General features: G+C 37.5%; 1 protein-coding gene across 5 annotated transcripts in view; it reads right to left on the reverse strand.

Moving 5' to 3' along the window:
- Window positions 1-610: 610 nt before the first annotated feature.
- LOC104233030 (uncharacterized) overlaps window positions 611-27,064 on the reverse strand; it is a 40,788-nt gene continuing 14,334 nt past the window's right edge. For 3 of the 5 annotated variants that reach the window (XM_070172029.1, XM_070172030.1, XM_070172027.1), the window contains 16 exons: window positions 25,475-25,545; window positions 25,185-25,379; window positions 25,061-25,099; window positions 24,552-24,659; window positions 22,344-22,433; window positions 22,091-22,166; window positions 20,650-20,746; window positions 20,493-20,562; window positions 20,236-20,412; window positions 20,022-20,144; window positions 18,542-18,625; window positions 3,341-3,525; window positions 2,991-3,129; window positions 2,834-2,893; window positions 1,385-1,468; window positions 611-1,092 (listed from right to left, as the gene is read on the reverse strand). In XM_070172029.1, the coding sequence (XP_070028130.1) occupies window positions 985-1,092; window positions 1,385-1,468; window positions 2,834-2,893; window positions 2,991-3,129; window positions 3,341-3,525; window positions 18,542-18,625; window positions 20,022-20,144; window positions 20,236-20,412; window positions 20,493-20,562; window positions 20,650-20,746; window positions 22,091-22,166; window positions 22,344-22,433; window positions 24,552-24,659; window positions 25,061-25,099; window positions 25,185-25,379; window positions 25,475-25,545 (1,706 nt within the window). In that variant the 3' untranslated portion in view covers window positions 611-984. Of the gene's footprint in view, window positions 1,093-1,384; window positions 1,469-2,833; window positions 2,894-2,990; window positions 3,130-3,340; window positions 3,526-3,861; window positions 4,142-9,633; window positions 9,871-18,541; window positions 18,626-20,021; window positions 20,145-20,235; window positions 20,413-20,492; window positions 20,563-20,649; window positions 20,747-22,090; window positions 22,167-22,343; window positions 22,434-24,551; window positions 24,660-25,060; window positions 25,100-25,184; window positions 25,380-25,474; window positions 25,546-27,064 lie in introns of those variants that run through there. The other 2 variants (XR_011406786.1, XR_011406787.1) reach the window with 2 other exon arrangements.

A 27,064-nucleotide genomic window follows, 5' to 3' on the forward strand; every position in this document is an offset into this window, starting at 1 on the left:
TGCCTTTCCTTCTTTATCATCGCAAATTCTTAAAAAGACTGCTACACAAACTTTTTGGTGCTATTCAGCAAATAATTAGCCAATCACAATCTTCACAAATTAACGAGCTTTATGTTTATTTACTTGCAGGAATACTATTGATGAAGGAAATAAAAACTTACTGAAATATTGGAGAATGAATGAACAAATATTTTCGAAACGATTTAAATTAATTTAAAAATTGAAGCAACACAAAGACCATCACTTGCTACTTGTTTGCTTAATGTTCAATCAAACAATGAAGTTGTGTATTTCAATTACCAAATATTGATGAACTCTTGTTGCACCAGCTAGTGGCGCCTTTTAAGAATATGCCTTGGATTTCTTGTTTGGGCTCATCATATATTTATTGTGGGCTTAGACGTTAATACCCATGCCTATTTCACCACAGCTACCATGATCATAGTTGTCCCCACTGGAATCAAAATCTTTGGTCAGACATACCCTGAAGCTTTAGGTCAAATCCATTTTTGAATATGATCTTAAAAGGTTTGCTCAACTTGGTATTCCCTATTTATTTGATACATTTCCAAGATTCATCTAGCAAACTCAGAACTGCTGTTTCTTAAAATTCTAAAGCAGAAAAAAATCATTTACGACCTTTGGCATTTGAATTTTCCCCCTTATAATAGAGGAAGAATTACAAAATTGAACTTTTTGTTAATACACATTGGCATTCTAAAGCCTGTATCTTCTATGGCTCTGTTCCTATCCTATCTCTGCCTGCTTTGGTACTACATTACTAAACCAACCTTATGCAGCAAAAGCCACTCATTGGAATTTGCCGTAACCAAAAAAAAAAAAAAAAGATAGACCTGCTAAAAGAATTACACATTCATGGTTCTACCTAAATAAACAATTGTAACGACAACGTAATCTGTTGATTCAGAGTGACGGGCCAAATTGTGGACATTCCAACTACCTCCTCCGTCTGTTATATAAGATTCAAAAGCCAAATGGAGACTTTCTTCTGCTTCCACCTTCACCATACTGATCATTCCATTTTCTCAGCTCATTCATGCTTGCTGCATCATATGCGACTGATGGCCCCACCTGAGTATTGAGAACATGAAACAGTTATAGAAAACTTAACAGAGAGCTTCATGATCTTGTCGTCACTTTACAAACCATTGGTTAAGATCCATGATGGGAACGGAGAGCTAATAAATAAGATCAGCAGATACACAATGTTTGCAGCATGTATTGCGCTAAGCAATATCTGCTGATAACACTTTGCACACAACATTGATATCCTCCTGCTTTATAATAGAGAGAACATACCCGACATCTACCTTAACATAGATTTCAGGCCCTTCAATTAGAATTTCCAGTTAAGATAATTTACCTTTGCTTTTGACTCAATAAAATCGTCTACACTAAGCGGTCTTAACACTGGAACTCCATCTTTTCTACCTCCCAGTGATTCAACCTGAGAAAAGAAATAAAGGTATTAACAACAATTTTTCATCATTGATTGACAAAGTAAATGGCTGAATAAATCTCCGTAGAAAACTTCCATTTAGAAAAAGAAATTCTTTGACTCAACTCATATAAAAAAGCCATGTGGGATAGCCACATGGAAGAAAGGGGTTGATCACAATATTGCTGCTAGACTGGATAGATTCCTAGTATCAGAAGAATGGGAAGTAAGGTTTAGAAAAATTAACCAGTCAATCCTACAGAGAGTTACATCAGATCATTGAGAACCAGTTAAGTCCTATTTCAAGTTTGAAAACTGGTGGTTGTTGACTGAAGGATTCAATGAAAGAATTAAAGTATAGTGGGAGTCTTTCTCCTGTGAAGGTAGACCTGACTATATCCTAGCCTTCAAGCTGAAAGCTCTGAAGGGGAAACTCAAAGAGTGGAGCAAATCAACTCAAGGCAATTTGAATATGCAGAGACTGAATTTGCTGGGCCAACTAGCTGAACTGGAAGAGACACAAGAATTGCGGATGCTGAATGAAGAAGAGAAATTCAAAAAAGCTACCTTATTGATAAAATTTGAGGAAAATGCTAGGAAGGAAGAGATACCATGGAGGCAAAGGTCTAGAGCAGTTTGGTTGAAGGAAGGGGACAGAAACACCAAGTTCTTTCACAGAACTGCCAATTCACACAAGAGGTACAACAACATTGACAAGCTACAAGTGAATGGAGAAACAGTGGAGAACCCTGCAGATATTAAAAGAGAGATAGTTGCCTTTTACCAACACCTTTACACAGAGGCTGAGGAGTGGCAACCACAGTGCAACTTAAGGGACTGCCCCACCATCAACACAGAAGAGAACCAGATGCTACTGAGTCCAATTGAACCACAGGAAGTATGGGAGAGTGTTAAAGCATGTGCAGGGGACAAAAGAAATTCTTTGACTCAACTCATGTGGAATAGCCACCAAAAATATGCTGGCCCAAACTTAATCATCCATTTTAAAACAAAGTCAATGTTGAACCTTTTTTACTTCAAGGTAATTCTTTCAAGTCCACGCAGGATGAGAACACTAAACTGCATCAGTAGCTACGTGGTCTGGAAAAACATAACAATGTACTCTCTATACATAATATTTGGAGAAAACTTTTTGAAACCACTATGAGAGACCATAGTTGAAGGTTTGAAAAAGGAGGAAATAATAAACAACAATCTAAGACCAACCACAACTACAGTACCTTTCGTGCCGCATCATAAGATTCGTACTTGGGTATATTACTATGGGCCAACTTACCCAAGACAAAGGACATGTCAGTCCTTGAAAATTGCTAGATATAATCACAGCAATGACCAATTACAAATGGGACTCACCTCCTTCTCCTCTTCTAGTATTTCTTGAACAGGTCGATAAGCTGCCGCAATGCACAGGTTCTGCAGATGGTGCCAGAGTAAAGAAAAAATTGGTGATGAACAAGTCACAAATAAAAAACATGCCAGCATATAAAAATTTGACATGATAATCGATTACCTTCAAATCACTACCAGAATAACCTTCAGTTGCATTTGCAAGATTCTCATACGGGAAATCCGGCTCCAAATTTTCTCGAGAAAGAATTATCTTTAGTATCTTTGTGCGATTTGCTGCATCTGGTAGGTCCACATATATCCTAAAAAATAACCACATACTTATCAGCAGCTTTTTACATCTAGGCCGAAACATGTTTTTATCCTGTTTATATTTAACATGAGTCCCATTCTGAGAAACGGAACCATACTATATGCATCTGGTATTAGTGATGCACCAGATTAATGAGGAAGCATATAAAGTCGGGTTAGGAATTATAGAGTACCATTTAGTAAAAAATAACAGAATGATACCTCCTAGGTAAACGGCGAATAACAGCATCATCAAGGTCAAAGGGACGATTTGTTGCACCAAGTATAAGGATCTTCTGGTTCTCCTTTGATCTCAAGCCATCCCATGCAGCCATAAACTCATTCCGCATTCTTCTAGTTGCCTCGTGCTCAAACGAACCACCACGAGCACCAAGTAAGCTGTCAACCTGTTTTGATGCAACACAATAATAACAGATGAAGAAAACACACCTAAAACATCTTATGCTAAGAAACATGATCTCAGTTTTCAGACAGGAAGAAGCATGCTGACTAACTACTTCAGATGGGCATTAATTCTATGCAAAGATTAAAATTTCTCGCCATGTACTTACTGTGAGAAAGCACGGAAAAATATATTATTGATATTACTTTACAATATAATACAAGAAGTCCTATTTATAGCTATACTCTACATGTACATATTACTCCTATTCCAACGTGGAACTAGACTCCTTATATACATAATACACAACTATCTAACACTTACAACAACAACAACATACCCAGTATATTCTCACAGCGTGGGGTCTAAGAAGGGTAATGTGTACACATACATTACCCCTACCTCGCAGAGATAGAGAGGACGTATCCGATAGATCCTTGGCTCAAATTCTCAAGTAACTTGCTCCTCCATAATTATATCACTATTAGACCTAGCTCTTTGAGCCTTGCAAAGGAAGAAGAATCCTCTGCCCGTGATGAGTTACGCCTCAGGAAAAGGAAGGTGGCAATAAATGTGAATTATCATCCTAATCACCCATCGACAGGACTCCAGCAACATCCCTGAAATAGTAAACTTCTGTAAACCCATTTTCTTATTCGCCAACAGGGTTACTGGGATATGAAAATATTGCTAATAGGAGAAGTATCACTGTGATCTTGTTAAAGGAGCCTCAGATTTCTAATTTTCCATCAATTTCACGCATAAATTATCAAGCCCACACGGCCACACCTGCTTTCGTACATCATGACAATTCATGCCTAGGTTCCAGCTTAACTATTGATTTTTTTTAAAGATGTGTTTTATATGTGTTTTTTTTAACAAAGAATAGATTAAAAGGGTAAAATAGTCAGATCATGATTCTTTTACATTGATGATAAATAGGTTAAAAGAAGTATTACTAGAAAATCAGAATAAGGGAAGTCAGTGTTATGAAGCCATAAGCGTAACATTGTAAACCATAAGGGAACCTATCTCGCCACGTACTTGCTTTATTTAAAGTACTTCTATCTCACATTTCAAGAGGTATATATGAATGGAAACTGTTTCATTAACTAACATCTCCACAATCACATGACAGTGTTCTAAAGTGAAATAGAATTTATTAGAAGGATGTATATTAAGTTTTATCCTTAACAAGATAATCAAGGTACCTACAGCTCTACTTTCCAGAAGGAATCACTTAAGCAACTACATAGTTTATCTGAATGCCAGTATGCATCCAAAGTTTGATATTACAGTTCTTCCGCAACGGGTAACAAAATCATGGCCTTGAGTGTCTAAACAGTTTGGAGTTCTGATCCTGGTAGATACTAAAGTTGAATGTATACAAAGGGAAAGGGCCTTTTTAGGTTCTTTTGTGGTGGTGGGGAGGGGAACTGTTGCTAAACAAGGGACCCACGGAAGATAGTACATATGTGAATGACATGGATTGAATAATGATTTCAAGGAGATTAACAAAGATGAGATTCTCAATCACAATCTTACAAAATTTAAATGTAAACAAATTGACTGACATCTTCAAATTTCCTTAAGTTGTTTTGTCCACAGTTAACAACTTGTGGGCATCAAAGCATCACAATTTAAGGCTACATGTCGTCAAAAGAAAACAATCTACTGAATGTGGAGATGTGGAGTGTTGGCTAATATAGGTAAAATTATTAGCAGATACCTACTGGTAGGCGTGACAAAACTAGCCCACAATTAACAACTTGTGGGCATCAAAACATCACAATTTAAGGCTACATGTCAAAACACAAACAAACTATGGAATGTGGAGATGTGGAGTGTTGGCTAATACAAAAACAACAACAAACCCAGTGTAATCCAACAAGTGGGATCTCGGGAGGGTAGTGTGTACGCAGACTTTAACCCTACCTTTTAAGAAGGCAGAGAGGTTGTTTTCGGTAGACCCTCGGCTCAGGAAAGAAAAAAGGAAGGAGCGGCCAAAAGCAAACCAATCAAAAAACCGAAGTGAACGTACAAGACTAACATTAAGTACTGCAATCAAAAACTGAAGCGAAAAAAACAAGTAATAACAAAAATACAATAACAAGAAAATACAAGACTAACACTAAGTAATGCACTACAACTACTGAAACGAGCAAGGACAACGCTTGGCTACCTAACTCTCTACCTTAATTCTCAACATTTACACCTTACTATCCAGGGTCATGTCCTCGGGAAGCTGGAGCATCGTCATGTCTTGCCTAATTACCTTTGCTCAATACTTCTCCGGCCTACTTCTACCTCTCCTTCAGCCCTCCAAGACCAACCTCTCACACCTCCCCTTCAGCCCTCCAAGACCAACCTCTCACACCTCCTCACTGGGCAATATGTGCCTCTCCTCTTCACATGTTCTTAATTCTATCTAATCTCGTATACCCGCACATCCATCTCAACATCCTCATTTCTACCACCTTCATCTTCTAGACATGGGAGTTCTTGATTGACCGGAGTGTTGGCAAATATTGGTAAAATATTAGCAGATACCTACTCGTAGGCGTGGCAAAACGAGCCAATGAAAAAATTACCTGCCATTCTGCTAAGTTTGGGCGAGTTAATGACCCTCACATTTATTTACTTAGCCTCTTTTGACCCGCCTAATCAACCCATTTAAAAGTTGGGCTGATTTGAGCTAAATATAGCAATATTTATGGCACAATACCCCCTAGCTATCTAGTTTGCCAATTTTGGCCCAATTGCTACTTTATTACCCGTTTTAGTCCACTTAGCCAGGTTTTTGTATAACCCTAGTCCCTACTTCTCCCACGTGACTATCCTCATGCCCTATTCCCTTCTTTCCTCTCATTTTAGTTGTTAGCTCATTTACTACTTTTCTCTCCCTTGTGCAGGAGCCGGGAATAGCCGCCGCCACAGACCACCACGTAACAACCGTCTGTCGCCCTATCTCCGCTAGCCGGAAATTGCCGCCGCCGGCCGACAATCTCTGTTCACCTTCAAATTATACGAATTGAGTCATCTCTTTCTCCTCTACCAAGATCCATAACCCAAAACCTTCAAAACTCACTCCATCTCGACGAATTTCAGAATATCCAAAATCCCTAGTTTCTTTCTTCTCAAAGTCGTTAAGCTACACTCATCTCTACAAAAACAAAACCTACATAAATGGATAGATCTTAGACGTATCTATCATTTGGCATCGGTTTCAGTATGACACTCCGGCAATCAGTTTTTTCGACGAGTCATTGGCAGCCACCTTAAAGCTCCAGCCTCGTTACTTTACTATCTCAAGCAATTGAACATGAAGAGCCGAATTTCAACATAGTGACTGAGCGAAGTCCAAAGTCTAGTGGTTGTCTTAGATAATTCTGTTGGTTATTTGACATCGGGGTTCACGCTCTGTGGTTTACGAACCTCATTTGGTTATTGTTAAACCCTAATATTTGTTAGCTGAATAGTTGATAATTCAAGTGCTTTGTGTTGATTGCCATGCTCCTTAGTTTAGTTCAATTTTGTCTTGATTAGTTATTGATTTATCGAAGAAGAGTAGTTGAATGATCTAACTAGTTGTTAACTGAGCCACATGTTTAATACAGTGAATATTTTAAAGGGAGTAAAACAAGCGTATTATGATGTGTATATACTTTGTATATATGTATATGATTTCTATATAAATGTATATGCATATGCTTTGTAGATATGTGTATAATTTACACGGTTATGTTGTGTATAAAGGTAGAGAAGAGCTTGGCTTTTTGCCTTCAAGGGTGTATATTTACTGCATAACAATGTATACTTATGGTATATACTTGTATAATTAATGTACATACATATGTATAACAGTGTATATAAGGTGGTGTAAAAAATAAAAATTGCGTACATGCGTAATAGGTATACAGCGTGGAGGTTTGAACCCTTGACCTGATTTGCTCCTCCTTCTCTCTTCTTTCTCTCTCTAGCTGCGATGAACAGTAGCGACGCAACAGTTCACCGGCCATAACTCCATATTCCGGCAGTGAAAATTCACCAAATTGGTCTCAAAAGAAGCGTCTTCTCATTGCGCACAATCCCCAATCGTTTTCATCCTCAAATCCATAGCCATCTACTACAGATTTGAAGATAAACGTAGTAGGTACTGTAGCGCAAAAGCTTCAGTTCTCGTTTTCTCTTTACCGACAACAATGGGCAGTTAAGCAGCTATGAACGTGCATCTATCTCCCACACATTTAGCTGTGGGCGAACCACCTCCAGCAGCTGTAAAGAGTGACCAACCCAATAACATACAACATACGTATGCTGCTCAATTGTCCCAACAAAAGGCAGCCGCTACTTTGAATCAAAAATTGTTGAAACCAATTGAAATTATTCATGGCGTCCCAACAATCAAGTTTCCAATGGAGGAAAGGATGGAATTCGCAAAAGAAGAAGGTTTACACCAAGCTATTGTAGTGAAGCTCTCTCCAAATGCACCAGATCTAATAGCATTAAGAAATGTACTGATGAAACTGTTCGGAATCAAAGGACCATCTTTGATTGGTCAACTCGCACCTCGACAATTGCTTATCAGGGTGGATCAACATGAAGACTTCGTTAATTCACTTGCGAGGTCAGTTAACTACTTCAAATACAATGGTAAGGAGCATCAAATCCGAATATTTCCATGGTCCCTTGATTTTAAGGTAAATGAAGAAACGACGAAAGCAGTGGTCTGGATTTCATTGCCTAATCTGCCAACAGAGCTTTTTGCAATGAAGGCTTTGTTGTCAATAGCTTCAGTTGTTAGAAAGCCTATAGCCATAGACAAAGCTACCCAGACTAAGTCGCGTCCTAGTGCTGCAAGAGTTAAAGTGATTCTTGATTTAATGGACAAATTACCTGAGAAGTTGCGTTTGCAATTTGTGGATAAACAAACGGGCAAGATTGTTGAATTCTTTCAAGATTTTGTTTATGATAACTTACCATTGTATTGTAACTGTTGCAAACATCAAGGACATGATGAAAAAACATGTCGCAGATTAAATAAAAATACAACAAGGAACGTGCAAGGTCATGAAGAAACTGTTGATATTGATCGTGTAATGCCTGCTGAAGTTTTGGCTTTGGCTGAGGAGATGAGTAAGGTGGAAAAATTACAAGGGGATGCCAGGGATTATTTAATTGCTAAGTCGCAGCAAAAAACTAATGCATCACTTCATGCCGATATTCCAGTTGATCGATCTCTAGCTAGAGTTTCCAATGCAGTGAATTTGGTTAGGGAAACAATGCTGATGAAGGAGACTGGTCAGGTTGTTAGTGCTGGAAATGTTGATGAAGGAGCAGTATTTAATGGTGGTGTAATAGCTCCAGTTGAAGCAGCCTTATACAAGATTTCTGAGGAGTTGCAAGTAGATGCGCATGCTGTTAAAGATCCCAAGAATAATCGTGTTGCACCTGGGCAATTTCTACAGGAATTAACAAAACCTACTGCTGCAATTTCTACAAGGGTCCCTAATACTAAAGCTGCTGCTCTTGAAGCAGCTGTCCAAACACCTAGTATAGATGTTGCTGGTGTTAAGAGGATCTGGTGTTAAAGAGGTTGGGCAATCTTGTAAGGGCCAACGGCAAGAAAAGGATCAACAAGTAACACAAGCAAAAATGAAAAAAAATGAAGCTAATAAAGGAGGAGAGACAACTGATCGTGGAGCTTTGAAACCTACTGTTGTTCTGAAACATATTGTTGATCCAGCAGTAACTGATCCCAAGTTTAAAAGTGTTGGGCAGTTGGAGGTAGTTGCTGCACAAAAATCTGATGCTCAGGGTGTGCAAAATGCAAAAGCTGGAGATTGGTCTGTGGTGCATCGATCACATCCATCTCCAAACAAAGCTACAACTGATCTTGTTCAGAATAATGCAGTAGCAGGGGTTGAGGTTCCTGTCATAGCTGGGGATTCTATAAGGTCTGGCTCAGAGCAACTTCATGGTAAAACTGGGCACCAAACACTGAATGCAAATGCAAGGCAGGTATTTCTTTCATCAAGCACGACTGATGCACCTAATACTCAACAGCAATTTTCATCAAATCAAAACAATTGGACAGTGGTGAGTAAATCACCTAGCAAGAAGCAAACTCCAGCTCTTCAAAATCAGATTATACCATCAACAGTCATTGGAGTCGCGAACTCTTTTGATGCATTGGTCAATGAGGGTGATGAGACACAATCAGTTGGTGGAAAAACAAGAGTTACATGCAATGTAATTCAGCAGAAAAATGCAAAGGACTTAGCTGCTAGACTTGGGACTGCAACAGATAAATATCACTTTGATGAGCAAAGTCAAGTACCTGATGATCCTACAACAACAATGCACATTTCCAATAAAGAGCTAGATAAAATGGTAGAGAATGCCCATGCAGCTATGATGATCAACACAACTCCAAAATATGGGCAGCCACAAGCTCGAGGCAGTAACACACAACAGCAAAAGTCCAAGAACACAGGTGAACGACTCATTAGTTCGAAGGACATTGTTCCTGTTGATGCGCAAAATGCAGAGGTACACAGCTCCAATGCACCTACATTGCACTTCTCCAATCCACAGGTTGAACAAATCATTAAAGATGTTCAAAAAGACATGATGATGAACAATCCCATGGTCAAACAACCTTTGGTCACCTTAAACAAATCTGTTTTTGAGGTTCCTTCGCAGTCAATGGAATCTTGTGGAGGGGTTGAAGGTGAAACTGGGCTACTTATGTTATCAACGGGGAATAACAATGGAGTTACACAAGGAAATTTGAGGTTGATGGCTATCAAGTCCAAACTTTGGCTAGATCAACGGGATGATGATGATGAAGAGGATTGGGGAGATGGTTTTGCTGGTTATTCATCAGAAGAAGCTGATCGTGAGGCTAATCATGATAGTGCAGGTGAGGAGATTGATTCCTTAGCGATGGTAAAATCTGAAAGAATGCCAGCAGCAAGTCCAATGAGCAATTTGAACTCCAATGCTCCTGCTTTCATTCCTAGAAGTCCTTCATCTCCAGCTATTCAAAATGCAGCAGCTGGAACACCTACAACTACTGTGCAGCAGCAGCAAGTTATTCCCAACACTTCAAATGTTACTCATACTGCTGTTACTCATCTACGTGATCGAGAAGTCACAACAACAAATTCTGGACAGAACCAAATTGTTACAACCATCACAGATATTTCAGAGGAGGAAAGAAGACTCTTGGATGCAATGGTGAGTTCTAATCCCTTAAATCCTGTAAATCCTACTGCTTCTAGCACTGGAATGTTGAGTAAGAGCAGGAACAAATTGCAAAAAATAGAACAACATCAACGCAAGGCAATGGTGACAAATACACAAGGTCAATCTGCATTGGAGACAATTGTTATCGACCAAAATGTTCCACAACTTGTGCACCTGGGGAGAGACTTGTATGAAGATAGAGAGGAAGAAGCAATGTTACAACAGTGTAGAGCAGAGGCAGCAAGAAAAGGGGATCTATCACCAATGCATAGCGGTAAAGGTAAGAGGACTCATACAAGGAAATTTAATTGGGACGACAAGGTTAGTGATTTTTTAAATGTTAGGCGACCTCCAATGAGAGTTTCCAAACAAAAGAAGGCCGCCCCAACTACATCTACAAAGTCCAATCGTTCAAAAAAGAAATCATGAATTTTGAATACATCTTGAAGAATTGGGATTGTGATGAAAAAGAGTTACAAATTGAAGAAATTACAAGTTCGGACAAGAAGGGACAACATTTTAATTCCTTCATCATTTTATTCTACCATTATATTAGTATTCTCATTTGTAATATCATCACAGAGTATGTTATAAACTCTGTGATGATCATTGAATATTTGGTACTTTCCAGTTCTTATTTTTTACATGCATGTTAGTAGGCGAGGCTATTTAAAGCCTCAATAGGATTAGTAAGGTAAGGTTTAGCCCGGTTTGAGTTGCCTTGGTCCTATGCCTTTGGAAAAATATCCACACGGCTATGAGATTATACGCCCTCGTGAGACTTTGCCGGCAGCTACACCATGAATCCTCTACATGAGGCTGCCATCATAAGGCAATGTGAGGCGCAGAGGAGTGATTATATAGCCAAGTCATATGGTTAACAATACCGGTGCTATTGTCCCCCTTATTTGTACTTTTCTGAATTGTTGTATTTTTTTCTTTTTCTTTTATTAATAAAAAACTAGCCCTAGGCGCTTGCCTAGCGGATTGCCAAAAAAAAAAAAAAGGTATACAGCATTGAGAAATGGAAAAGTAAAATTGGAAAAAGTTAAAAAGTAAAATTAAAAGAGAGAACACTTATTAAAAGCAATTTGGCTATTCTTAATGTAAAACTTATTGTGCTATACTCGTTTTAAATTATTTGTTTGGGCTGTATATATGGGTAAGCTCAAAGTGGCCCATGAGAGAAAACTTATCAAAATACTAAAAAATAATTTTTTTGTTTGATTTGTTACATTAAGCCATAATAAAGAAAAAAAGGTTTTATTAGTTGTGTCTGGCAATTAAAGAAACAAAATAAATAAAGAAATTAAAACTTTGTAAGAGTTGGGTTATTTGGACTACGACCCATTGTTTAGTTCATCTTGACCTAGATCGTCTCCGCCCAAGTAACCTTTAGGCAGGGTCAGGCATGATCCATATATTGATTCAACGTATTATGACTAGCCAAGATTCAGCCCAAAAAACCCATTTGCACCCCTACCTACTCGTGGTGCAATGAGAAACAGTTGATGTTTTTTGAAATGGTAAGTAATCCATGAGCGACAGTCGATTGCACATTCGACATGGAGTGATCCATTTTTCCATTCGAAGACTTCTCTAGAAGACATACAGAAAGGTTGAAGACCAATTTCGCTTATTATGTCGCACCTAAAGGAATAGTCTAGTGGACCATGAAGTGGTGTAAAAATCTTGGAGACCAAGATTCAATCCCAATAAGACAAACACCAGGTAATTTCTCCCTATTTAACTAAGCCTTGGTAGGAAATTTTCGGTACTTCTGTTGGTGAGAGCTAGCAGGTACCCTGCGGAATAGAAGATGTACGTGCAAGCTGATTCAATTACCATCGTTATCACAAAAAAAGAAAATTGACTATCTAAGATGTTACACATTCTCCAACTTGTTGACATCTCATCCTTTCCCCTTCAAAGTTATGATGACATTTGATCCATATAATTAATGCCTCAAAAGGTAATTCTTATTTTTAGATATAAAAATGTTGCATTATTTAAGACTTCAATGCATGTTATCAAATATGAATCCATGATAAAGAGTTAGATCATGTTTTTGAATATCTAAATTCTCCCCGGAGACAACTTGAATATCAGATTTTACTCGAAGGATGTGATGCGCTAAGCTCCTGCTATGCGCGGGGTCCGAGTAATATCAGATTTTACTCGGAGGACGCCTTCACAAAAATGTAAATTGACAAAGCTAAAATGAAAAGTATATCAAACCAATTAATCAACTATGCCTTCATCTAAACTAGTCGGGATAGGCTACACGTATCTTCTATATCCATTCTCCTCTATCAGGCCCCCATCTCATACACAATGAAAACTGAAAAGTAAATTGCAATATTTTAATTCAAACCTATATTACATGGATTCGTTTAGGGGTATGTATCTGGTTCAGGTGTCTGTAAGTATCCTATAAAAGTACGCCAAGTTTTTCCCTAATTTTGAGTGTATTTTGAAGAGTACCGATACGAAGTATCCACATGATTAACCCACCTATTCGACATGGATATGTTAAGGTAAAATGGAGGATCCATACGATCCAAACACACCGTAAACCTTGAAAAAGATCAACACTTAAACAAGGTGGGTGAAGTCTCCAAACCTTCTTATTACATCTTTAGAGTGCTCTCAAAAAAAAAAAACAGTGCATACAAATCATCATTGGGGTTCCTCTGATGCACGAAACAATAGATTCTTATAGAAAGACCAACAATAGTTATTACTAATAAGTTATTTTAGCTCTTGTTTCAGATTTAGGAAGAACAAAAGTCAATAGGCTACTATCTGGTGAAGACGCTGAGACAATTCAATCATCTTTTTCTGCGTTGGACGATTACTGAGCAAATATGGAGGATTTTCATTAATCTGACAATGTGGGTAATGCCTAGGGATATAATTGATGTTCTAAGATATTGGAGCAAATATAGTACCTTCCCCCGCCAGAAAGAGAGACGGAAGATTGTCCCAATTTGTATTTGGTGGACACTTTGGTAAAAGAGAAACTAAAGATGTTTTGAAGACAGAAGAAGCTCCATCTAGAAACTAAAAACGTAATGTTTAGTCCTTTTCCATTTTTGGTGTAAACAAGAGTATTTGGAAGATCCAGAATCCATTGTTGAAGACTTAGGGGCCTTGTAGTAGAATAGAAATTATCAGATGTTGATGTAAAAATTCATTGTTGATGTATTTTATTTCCTGGATTTACTAGGAGGGCTGAAGGAGATGGCTGTTTCTGGGGTGCTCTTTGTAACATTTTGTACCACATTTGGTGCCTCATTAATAAAACTTTTACCTTATCACAAAAAGAAATTATCAGATCTTCCTATATTTGTTTTGTAAATATGGGTGACCTTACTCCCTTTGGTACAGCCAATATAAAACAACAATAATAACAACAACGACGACGACCAAGTAAAATCCCACTAATGGGGTCTGGGGAGAGTAGTGTGCACGCAGACCTTGAGAGGTTGTTTCCGATAGACACTTGACTCAAGAAGACGAAAAGAGGCAATATATCAGTACCAACAATAAAAATCATAGAAAAAAATAACACCATTACCAAAACCAAAAAATAGATGAAAAGAAAAACAATAACCAATAGATAAAGCCCGGCACTAGGAGGACCTTTGGTAAAGTCAATATATACATAAAAAATGTTACCTTCTCACAGTGTTTTGAATAGCGAGAGGCGACAAAAAGCGACGAGTGCCCGCTTCACTGAGGCGAGAAGCGAAGCGCTCGCATTTTTGCATTGAAGCGCCAATTAATACAAAAAAATTAAAATTTTAATTTTGCATATATAAATAACCAAAAACTCAATAATAATAATAGATTAGCAAATATTTCATTGAATATACTGTTTAAGAGAGAAATTAATTGTAATCAAAGAGAGAAAAGAACAATTAATTGTAATTATAATTATAGAGAGAAGTTAATATGCAATTACTTGTATACAAAAACTGAAAAAATAGAATAAAAGAGAAACAGAAGAAGAAAGACGAGTAGAAAAGAGAGAAAACATAGGTGAAAGAAAAGAAAGAAAGAATTGTTACGCCGGAAATCAGTTGCTACTGCAAAGAAGAACAAAGAAGAATTACTGTCGGAAGAAAAAAAATAAGAAAGAAGAAGAAAGAAGAGAGGACTTGCTGCCGGAAAACAGAGGACTTACTGACGGAAAAAGAAAAAGAAAGAAGAAGAGAAATCAGTACCTGAAACTCGAAGAAGAGGTGCGCCTGTGCTGACTGCTGAAAGAGGAAGAAGTGGTTTGAAGAGAAGAAAACCCTAATGTTTTATTTAAGTCACTTGTTATTTTTGTTAGTTTAAAAAAGCGACGCTTTTGTCGCCTTCACGCCTCGTCGCCTCGCTGTTCAGAAAACGCTACTCCTCAGATGAAAATAGCGTTAAGCCTCCGCTTCGCATCGCCTCACACTATTAGCGCTGAGGCGAGCGCTATTTACAACACTGCCTTCTCAAAAAAAGTGTTTTTGGCTTTGGAGAAGCTAGGCCTTTTTTCAAAGTTAGTGTTTGGCCAAGCTTTTAGAAGAAAAAAAGTGCTTTTGAGTAAAAGCATAAGCAGTTTTGGAAAAGCAGAAGAAAGGACATGGAACAAAGGAATTACAGGTTTAATCGAGGAGATATTGGGACCAAGAAAAAGAGATTAAAGACTCTCAACAGAACCAAACGTCGCACCCAAGGGTGTGGCCTAGTGGTCAATTAAGTGGGTAAGAACCATGAGGTAATCCCAGCGGACGCAAAAAGCACAAGCGAATCTATCCAACCCTTGGTTGATAGAGTTATCTGCTACTTGTTGTTGGTAGGAGGTGGCAGGTACCCTGTAAAACTGGTTAAGGTACGCGCGAGTTGCCCAGACACCACGATTATAAAAAACAAAAATCAGAAAAGAAAAAAACCACAAACGTCCGCCCACAAGATCTCATTGAAATACAAGGTAATTCTACAAAGCCTAACTCGCTTTACTCCTTGTTTATTTAGACCTTCACCTTCCGATTACCAAATGTAAAAGGGTAAGAAAAGTCACCAAGCATCCCATGTCAAATTTTAGGTCATATAGAAACTTGTCCCTTTTCCTATATAGCGTTTCTTTCTTAGTTATCACGAATGGACATACCGAGAAATGTGTCGGATGCTTTGAATGTTCCCTAGTGGAAGGAGGCAATTCAAGAGGAGATGAACGCTCTTGAGAGAAATGAAACCTAGGAAATGGTAGAACTACCACGTGGAAGAAAATAGTGGGCTGCAAGTGGGGTAGCAAAAGAGTTCACTCAAACCTTACGGGATTGACAATCTCGAGACATTGGCAGCTAAGCTGAATTCAATCAGGGTCCTAACCGTTGCTGCCAACCTTGATGGGCCCCTTCAACAACTAGAAGTGAAGAATGCATTCTTGAACGGAAAACTCGAAGAAGAAGTCATGGATCCTCCTCCGGGTTTTGAAGAAAGTTATGGAACTAGAGTGTGCAAACTAAAGAAATCTCTCTACTGGCTCAAGCAATCTCCAAAGCTTGGTTTGAGAGGTTTGTGAGAAAACAAGGGTACACTCAAGGGCAAGCAGATCATACTATATTCATTCAACATTCACTTGAGGGAAAGACAACCTAAGTTGCTTGGACACTTCACTTTCAGTGTCGCACCCGTATCGACACGACATGGGTGTGGATATGGGATCACGACCACACCTAGTCAACCGATTTTGGGTACTTTGACCAAAATCGACGGAGAAATTCGGGACAGATACAATGATTTTTGAAAACAAAACAAAAGATAGGGTGATATTGAAGAAAATGGAATACCTTGTAAATAAAAATTTCTGTAGTCCTTTTCCTTTTATCTCCTTCTCGGTTTCTCCTCTTGTTCAATTTCTCTTCTCGGAATACCTTGTGAGTTTTTCACATAATGTCTCATAATTTAGACATATTTTTATAACTCTATTTTTAAATATTTAAATTATTTAAGCCGAACCCCGCACATGTATCCATACCTGGATCCGCACACCCGAATCTTAAATTTTATATCACGAAGGATCTGACTTCTAGATCCGCACCCGTGTTGGACACCAGTGGCGGAGCCAGAATTTTCGTTAAGGGGTATCAAAATATATAAAATAAACATGCAAGAAATTAAGGGGAGTCAATATATATATATATATATATTTCTTTTTTCCTACCTGCACAATGTATTTTTTTGGTGAAGGGGTGTCATTTGACACCCCTTCCTATAAGGTGGCTCCGCCATTGTTGGACACCTGCACTCGAGTCCGAGCAACTTAGAAGACAACTATCCTAATAAGTGTACATCGATGATATCATACTTACAGGAAATGACTTGTCGAAAATGAAGAATGCTGGCATCAGAGTTCGAGATCAAAGATTTGGTCCAGTTGAAATATTATCTTGGCATGGAAGTAGCGAGATCAAAAGACGGTATTATGGTCTCACAAAGGAAGTATGTGCTAAATCTTCTAAAAGAGACAGGAATGAGTGGTTGTTGTCCAGCTGTGACACCTATTGATCCAAAAATATAATTCGGAAATAAAGAAGGAAATTCAATTGACAGAAGTCAATATCAGAGACTAGTGGGGAAGTTGATTTACTTGTCACACACTCGGCCTGATATAGCTTTTGCAGTAAGCTTAGTCAGTCAATTTATGCACTCTCCGACGGAAGGGCATCAAGAAGCAGTCTACAGGATTCCAAGATATCTGAAAAGTTAGGGTTGCTTTTCAGGAAAAATCAACAAAGGGGCATAGAAAGCTTTACAGATGCGGACTGGGCAGGTTCTACTACTGAGGAGGTCTCCTCCTGGATATTGTAAATTCATCTGGGGAAATTTTGTGAATTGGAGGAGTAAAAAGCAGAATCCCGTAGCACCGCAGAAGCTGAATATCGATCTATAGCCCAGGGGATATATGAGATGATTTGGCTCAAGAAGATGATGGAAGAACTAAAAAAGGCAATTGTTCTACCAATGAAGTTATACTGTGACAACAAGGCCGCAATAAGCATTGCTCACAATCCAGTTCAACATGATAGAACAAAGTATGTTGAAGTGGATAGGCACTTCATAAAAGAAGAGACTGAAGAAGGAAGTATCTGCATGCCTTTCTCCCCAACAAATCAGCAAATTGTGGATATTTTCACAAAAGGCTTGTTCACAAATTTTGAATTCTTGTAAGCAAGTTAGGCATGACAGATATTTACATGCCAACTTGAAGAGGAGTATTGATTTGTGAATATTTGATTATGATTTGTAGGATCTAAATAAAATCCAATCTGCTACGTTGTTAAGTATTTTTAGGAATCTGTTAAGCTGAAATAATGCCTTGATTGTTTCCTAGTTGTTTCTTTTTCTGTGCTATAAAATTGTACCTCTACAGATGATATATTGAGGTAATTTGGTACCAAAACTAACAGAAGGGAAAGTTGACCAAGTGATATTTATATTGATCTAACTGGTCTCACCATATCCAAATAAGAAATGTTCACCATTAAACCTTCATGTAGTTTATGAACTATAAATAATCAAATGTGAGTCCATTGCTCCCATAATTAGAGGCAGTTAGCGGGTAATTACCGTTCCAAATGCATTAGACACTTAATGCTGACACATGGAACTAATATGGATTAAGCACAGTAGAATTTTGTCAAGAAGGTGAGACAAACACAAGGAGTTTATGATAACGATGTTTAAGCATAATGAGAAAGTGGCATCTCATGAACTGGGAGTTTTACCTCATCAACAAAAATTATTACAGGAGCCAGCTTACTGGCAAATGAGAAGAGTGCCTTGGTAAGCTTTTCAGCGTCTCCAAACCACTGCAAAAGGAGAAAGGAGGTAAAATATAAAATAGTTTAATAAAGTTTAAGAGGAAGCAATCAAGCTTTCCAGAAATAAGACAATGAAAACATCGAAAAGAGACGCAAAACACAGCCTTGAGAGGCAGAAGAGGTAGATTGACAACATGAATACTGTTTTATTTTGTTTTAATAGTCGGTAACAAGAACTTTTCTGATGTCAACATGATTAAAAACACAGCTCCGCTCACAACAGCATTCTATCATAAAAAATGCAAAGTAAGACTAATTGTTCCTGCAAACAACATTTAAGTTCCCATTAAGAATCCTTTCAGCCTTTTTAGAATAAAACTACAGGAAGAAAGATGAAATACTGATGAATCTAGAAAATTTAAACAAGACTCATTCCTTTGTGCAATACAAACTAATTTCATGCCAGTCAATACAAAAGGACGAGAATTATGCCAAATATAAAATAAATAGGTTACTGAATACAGTAGTACTTGCAACTCTGGATTTTCCTTTAATAAAAGTCTTAACTAATAACGTAATATACCAACTATGATAGGATAAGGAATTAATAACAATTAGTTGAATTAATGAACAACCAACTGCCTCCTCCACATCCCCATTCCCCATAGAGAACTTCAAAAAGGTAGGCAAATCCCAAAAAAATTGCTAAACAGACACATTCATGGTACACATTGGTAATCAGGACAAAAGGAGCTTCTTGTTTCCTTATCATTAAGAAGGCTAACTTTCCCTTGTAGCTGATACTCTTACATGGTATTCAGTTCAGGAAGCTTGGCCGTTAACTTGGTATTACATAATGCTGACTTGACAAGACGAGTTGTCAGATTGCGTAGCAAACAGGGCACATCGGCATTCATTTTACACTTCTTAGTTCCAGCAGTGAATCATGCATAATAAAAATTGAAGCTCGTTAATGACTGTCATATTTTTTGAATTTTCCAGCAACACTAGTAACTGTAAGGCTCCAGTCTGTCATGACAAATATTTGCCTTCAGCAGAGATTTTCCTTTATTAATTTATCACATTAACCAGAGACTTTATTACCCATAAATTTTCTTTTTTCGATAACCGAGAAATCCCCGAGGGCCAGTGACGCACGGTTTGAAACTCGATGGATACTGAACGGCCCCTCTACCCTTCTCCACTTCACTACCAAGCTTTTGTCTGCGGCAGGGTTCACCCATGACGTATTACCCATATTTTGTTTCTTTTTAGTATAAAAACATGTCAATATATGAGTTATGCTCTGGTCTAATTAATAATTTTAATCTTTTCAGATGATGATGATGATAACATAAATTAAAAGATAAAGTACATAACTGGACATTGTCCCAGCAAGACAAAAAAGAAATGAAAATAAAGAGATAGCATTTGCTTAACTTACCTTTGATGTAAGGGTTGAACCAGTAATACTAATGAAATTAGCTCCTGCTTCTGTTGCAAGCGCCTTAGCAACAAGAGTTTTTCCAGTTCCAGGAGGCCCAAAAAGTAAGATCCCCTTGCAAGGCTGATCAAAAGAAAAAGGTAACTAAACAGTACCTAAAACGTTCTCTTTTGTTTCTTTTTCAGGAGGATTACTAGCAAGACGGATAAAATACCCGCAACAGATTTCCACGGGAGAAAAGCTCTGGTCGCCGCATTGGTAGGATTACAAGTTCATTCAGTGCCTTCTTTACTTCTTCAAGAGCACCAATATCATCAAATTTGACTCCAATTTCACCTGGTGGAACGACTGCTGAGACAAAGTTGTTCTCATACTCATCCTTGGCAAGATTCTGCAAATTTGAAAGTGGTCCATGGTAATAAACTAGAACTCTTAATATATTTTTTTTAGCATTAAAGCAGGGGATAATACCTTAAGATTCTGGGACGGCTTTTTTGACATTGTTTCCTGCTCCTTTAACCTCAAAATTGCGGTTTCAAGGCTTCGCATGATAAACAGCAGAAATGAACTTCAAACTCGTGCAAAACGTAAGTCCATTTACACATACAGAAAAGCAAAAAAGAATTACCTTTCACGAGGCAGATACAATCTATCCCCTTTAATAGATGGTTGGAGGCACGTGTACAAGTAATGATTTTTTGCCCAACCAATAACTTTTTCAGCTTCTGTAGATGTAAGAGAAACCGAAGATCAGACCAATAATGCAAAAGCTTTTAGCTTTCCCTTAAAATTTATGAAAGTATGATTTACCTTCCCATATAAACTAACAGCATTCTTTATTTTAATGCAGGTTTCTCCTTAAACTGCATCCCATTTTATATAACACTACTACTATTTGGGAAATCAGACAGTTTTTTCTTCAATGATACTTTTTCAATTATTTCTTAAATATTTTATTTTGATTTAATCATTTCTTAAATGCTTTCAATTATAATGATTGAACTTCACAGTACTGTTTACCAATGTTTTTATAGACGAAAAGCAAAAAAATGACAGGGTTCATGGCCTTGAAATGAAAAGTGAGAATTTAAGTGCACACTTCTTTGAAGTTAAGTCTAGAATTCGTGACTTTAAAGAATACCAAACGTATATGGATTTAGTACTACAGCAATCAAATTACCATTAATTCAAGTATACAATATGATATTAATCCAACTCCTCAAATTTAGATTCAAAGGACCAACAACTTCTCATTGGGATCACTTTGCGTATCATAGTTTGAAGCACATGGCTTCACCCATAAAGCGATAACCTGTCGCTTTGCATCACAATGGTTCTTAATAACACTACTTTATACATATTTTACAAATATGTAAATTTTTACTTTTAAAAAAATTAGGAATCAATATCCTAATTCGATCAGTGTTGTCAAACGCTCATTTAGGGCGAGCTTAAGCCCTGAAGCTCAAAAAAGCTCAAGGAGGGTACTTCGCCTTGCTTAAGCTGCGGTCAAGGTAGGCAAGGCACTAAGGCGTGCACCTCAGTGCCAATGATTTATATCTTGGATTGAGTGGTAATAAACAACAAATATAATCAGCAAAGAAGTGCATTAGTTGTTAAGGAAAATATTATGAATGAATTTGTTACTTTTTTCTTGAATTACATGTATATTTTTATCTTTGTCCTTCATTGCGCTTTTTTAACTAAAACTCGCACTTTAATTGCGCTTTGCGCTTAAAGCCTCAGTAGACCTAGAGCGCTTGTTAGAGCTTTTCGCCTTAGACAACACTGAATTCAATGAAGTTTAGATACTTTGACACAACGTACTTTAAACCCGTCATTCTTTACTGGATAGAGGGAGTATTATTTAAGAGATAACTCCAAGAAACCATAATATAATCTCAATAACCTATACTTCCTAGATCTCCATTCTTGATAAAACTGGAGAAAGACACAAAAGTTGAATTCGGATATTAGTATATCTATGACCAAGTGAGAGCTGAACATTCCCATTCTGATTTGTTCAATTAAAAGAAACAATATATTCTGATTTCACACAAAACACTTACTCTGCTTTGTCAGAATTACACCATCAGTATTTACATGCAACAAATCAATGCATGAAAGCTCATGCTCTTCCAGAACCTGAAATATATATATTTATAGTGAAAATTCCACCAATCAAAAAGAACCACCAATACAGAGACGATAAAGATGTGCAACTAAATGAACATATAGAGGTACCCAACCATCTGTTTAGAAGATCTTAAATAGAATAAAATTCAAATGAATACATCCAAAAGCACATATCTTTCTCCATACCTTGTACAATTCATTTAGGTTACTACGAGCTATTACAATTCTCCTGTCTTCTTCAATCTGTTTATTAAATGTGCTAAGGAGATCTTCCTCCTGTAAATAGAAAAACCATGGCAGGATGAGAAACCACCAAACTGAATACAATGCTTAAGAAGACAAATGTACGAAAGGAATAACTTGAAAAAACTATTTTCACCAATGAGGCATCAAACAACAAAACAAAGAAAGTGCTGTGACAAAGAAAATCATATGTTGTTAACCTATTAGCGTTCGGAATGTCGAGCGTACGGAAGCAAGAAGTGTTTGTGCGCTACTTGCACTCATGTGGACCATTTCAAGAGAGAGAAAAAGGAGAGCTTTGATGGAACAGAGAAGAACTTGTACATTTGAGGATTAGCCTCTTTTCCCATATTAGGTTTTAGTGCACCCATGAGAGATCTTTAAGCATAGAAGATCGGGTGTCTTTCGTAGAGAACCGTATTTCTTTGTGAGGTTTCTCTATTTTTTGGTATACTTCTGGTATACGGGTATTTATGCCCTTCATTGATGAAATCTTATCACCTTATAAAAAATGAGAACCAAATGACATGATATAACGCAACACTAAAACTGCTAAAATTAGGAAAAGAAGTACTTAATTGCATTTCCTGTAGTTAGAAACTACACAAAATGTATACTTTAAAGAGAAATTCAAGTTTCACTGGAACAAAAATGACTTTAAACAAATGGATCTTCAAACCAAAATCATAAAAATCGGCATAATAAACAGCTTTAGGTGACAAAATCATTCCATCTTTCATGGCTTAATGATTCATTTGGCTTAATGCATAGTTTCAACAACAACAACAACAACAACAACAACAACATACCCAGTATTATCCCACACCGTGGAGTCTTGGGGAAAAAAATCTTCGATTAATATGAGGAACAAGTAAATTAGGAATTATGAGTCCTTTCCTTAAAGTATAGCAAAACAGTACAACAATTATGAGAAACTATAAGCACTACTATTGTTTCTGGTAACACACCACAGAAATATAAGCAATTACAGCTCCCTATTATCAAAAAAACAAAAACTACTACAACAACAGTAAGAAATTTTTAGTAGTTAACCATCTAAATAGTACATGCCATGTCAAGCGCCTATTTGTAGGTATGGGTTCATCAACATATTTCAGTATCTGACAAGAAATTTTCGCATTCCACTACAACGAACTACAAATGTTAGTCTACTATGAATCAAATAGATGCAGGGAGTGAGCAGAATCCTGCTTCTTAAAAAGTAGTGGATGGAGTCAAACATTTGCTTGTACTGCGACTTCAACAACAGATTGTGGACAGCTGTTTGGAACTTCTCCAGATAGAGTGGGTGATATATGGTAATGTTAAGAATATGTTATTGAGCTGGACGTATTAGGGAAAGAAATTGCTTTTTAGATGAGTCACACATGTTAGTCTCCTATGAATCAACTGTAGGGAGTGAGCGAAGCTTGCATCTTAAAAATCAGGGGAGGGCATAAATCACTTGGTTTTGCACTGTTTGCCAACAGAATGAGGAGATGTTTGGAATTTTTCCAGATAGAATGGGTGATGTTTGGTAATCTTAAGGTTATGCTATTGAGCTGGATGTATGACGGAACAAATTCAATATGGAAAATCTCATACTATTAAGAAAGAATTCTTTTCCGGACTCCAGGTATGGAGTATATATATCTTTTGTTCAGTGACTTCCCTATTGTCTTATCATTAAACACTAACCAAAGACAACCGACATGTATCCTACGGAACCGTTTTATAATTTGAAACACCAGCAGACCTTTCTGGTTCGCGTAAAATGAATTTAGAGAAAGGGCAGCCTTGTGCACTAAGCTCCTACTCTGCGGGGAAATTTCTGAGTAGAAGGAAATTTATACTCAGAAAAATAGCTCCCTGATATATGGATCACATATGGGGAAATTTACAAATTGCACAAAATATTGTTTCCAAATTACACAGAAAAAGACAATAAATCATCTGATCACCTAGCACGATCGCAGAGAGTTTTCGGTTATAATGCTACTAAGATTAAGTGGCACGAAATTAGTACATAATAAGACACGGCGATGCGGTTTCTAAACCACCCCCCCCCCCTTCTTCCGGCTATAGCAGCAGCCAATACATTTCAAATTAGTATAAAAATCTAAGTAAAGCAATAAAGCACAAAAAACTAACCTTTGGAGGATGAATACTCATAACATTAGAGAAGAGCTTATGTATATCATCATCTACAGAACGTTTTGTTGCTCTTAATCCCTCTGTTAGTCGCTTCAGAGAAAGAGGCTGCAAAAATAAATATTGAAAAAAACCAGTGCATCAAATATTGGGAAAATATATCAACAAAATGTAACAAATATAAGGGGGAAAAAACAATTCACAAGGAAATCATAGATGAAGCCGCCTATAAATGATAGAGTAAAAGCCAGTGCACTTGAAATGAGATATCAAGAACAAACTAGATATGATTTTACAGCAAGACCAACTAGTAAGAAAATGAATTCAGCCCCGAGTCACTGAAATATCATCTGTTAGGAAGGTCATCATTCCATACCCAAGTCATAGCAGCTAAAGCCAATATTTAGATGCCACAATGATTTGTATCATGATGTACCCATAAAAACAAATCGTAGGAGCTTAAAAAGATCAAACAACCATATAATTTGATTAAAGATCACGAGAATTACCAACTTCGCAAGGCGGCCCAAGTTGGGAAGAATCATGGTCTGTTGACAGAAAAAAAAAAGTGAAGACGCAAAATAAAAAAACGTAAAAAGTCAAGGAATAAGACAGGTCGAATAATGGACTTACAAATTTCTCTTTTTCTTTTGACCCTGTTTCAACCTTGTTTCGACCGCAGATCAGGACAACAGGTCCTGATAATTGGTCGAACATTTCTTGCACTTTGTGGACAAATTCTTTCCTATTTGCCTTGGAAACAGCTCTAGACAGCCATAAAGAAGAATCCGGAAAGTATACAATAATAGGTTGTGCAGACTTCAAGACCTGCACACAATTAAATGAAGTCTCAAAAAAGTTGGACAAACTTGAAATCAAAGTGGTAAACGAACATAAGACTCTTGATCAATTAAGTATCACACCTCACATAGTGCCTCCATGGCAATGTAGCAGTCTTCAGCCTGAGCATCGAGATCGTGTTCAATCTCATTGGCTGTGAACAGAGGAGACAGTTAAAATCTTAATATTTTTAATTATGCATATACGTTCAGACATTAAATACCACGGTACTACTCAATATACAGACTATGGTTGAAATTTGGAAACTCAATATAAATAATCTCTTTATCACCAAACAAATTTCATGTTGAATAGCCTATCCGGAAACAAATACTTTAACAAGTTATACAAGAAGTCAAATAAAAGTCTCCCCCAATAATATTTATGGCAATTGCTTGTCGTCTATTGAGACTGATAGTCATCCAGTGTGAAGTCAAAGTCAGTTTTTAGACCATCCAGTCTGAAGTCACAATCAGCAGCCGAATAGGCCACTCATTCTGTACTGAAGAAACAACGTATTGAGACTTAAACAACTTTTCAATGATAAACTGCAGAGTCCCGTCTAGCCCCTTTGTCATCCACCCTCTCCTAAAAAGTATCAGGGGCATACCACGTTGAAGCATAAAACCTTTGGAAATCAGTAGAATTTATCACAGAAAACCTAGTTGAAAGGACATATGAGAGCAAATCCAAATGCATTTAGTAGACCCATAGAAACAACGCCTCTGGCATTATAGATAAATATTCTTTTGTTTGTATTTTCTTTTTTGAGGGGGGAGGGAGGTTGGCCTCAAATGGGAATCCAAATCTTTTGAGAAAACTTAGTCATGGAAACCAGCCCAGTTAGTTTTCCTTTCCTTTGAATACATTCTTATGTGTCTATGCAACTAACTTCTCTCCCAAGATCAGACCTTGCTCGAAAATCTAATATGTCTGATATAGCCCTAGTTTATCTTGGATTTAACCTACGCTAAAGCAGTGTTGTCAAAAGCTCATTTAAGGCGCTTTTAAGTCCTAAAGCTCAGGGAAGGTGCTTCGCCTCGCTTAAGTTGTGCTTCAGTGTAAGCAAGCACTAAGGTGTGCACCTCATTGCCCATGAGTTCTATCTTGAATCGAGTGGTACTAAACGATAAATGTTATGGCAAATAAGTGTATTAGTTGTTGTTGAAGACAGTAGGAATGATTTTGTTTCTTTTTTCTTGAATTGCATTTGTATTTTTATTTTCTCCCTTAGTTGTGCCTTTTTTTAACTAAAGCCCGCACTTTAGTTATAAAGCCCCAATCGACCTAAAGCGCTTTTTAGAGCTTTTTGCTTCTGTCAACACTGCGCTAATGCCCCCTATGCTGCCACCACAACCTTCTCATATTACCAGCAAAGCTCACCTCCATCTGAAATTCACTCTTGTATCTGCCGCATGCTTGTCCATATACCAAATTTTCACATGCTTGTCTTCCTAGGAACCTGTATTAAGATGTAGTGTCGAAGGATAATGCACTTCTTCCATGCTTGAACTTGCCAGGACCATGGTACCCTTACTTCAAGCTTTGCTCTGGGCGAATGGCTCCATCCAATGTGATCGACATTGCATCTCGACCTTTTCATGCTGCGGAGCGAACCCTACTTTGAGGAGAAAGAAATACTTTCCTAAAGTTAAAGTGAATTCAAGCCGGTC

This window comes from Nicotiana sylvestris, chromosome 4 (assembly GCF_000393655.2).
Source record: "Nicotiana sylvestris chromosome 4, ASM39365v2, whole genome shotgun sequence".
NCBI lineage: Eukaryota > Viridiplantae > Streptophyta > Magnoliopsida > Solanales > Solanaceae > Nicotiana > Nicotiana sylvestris.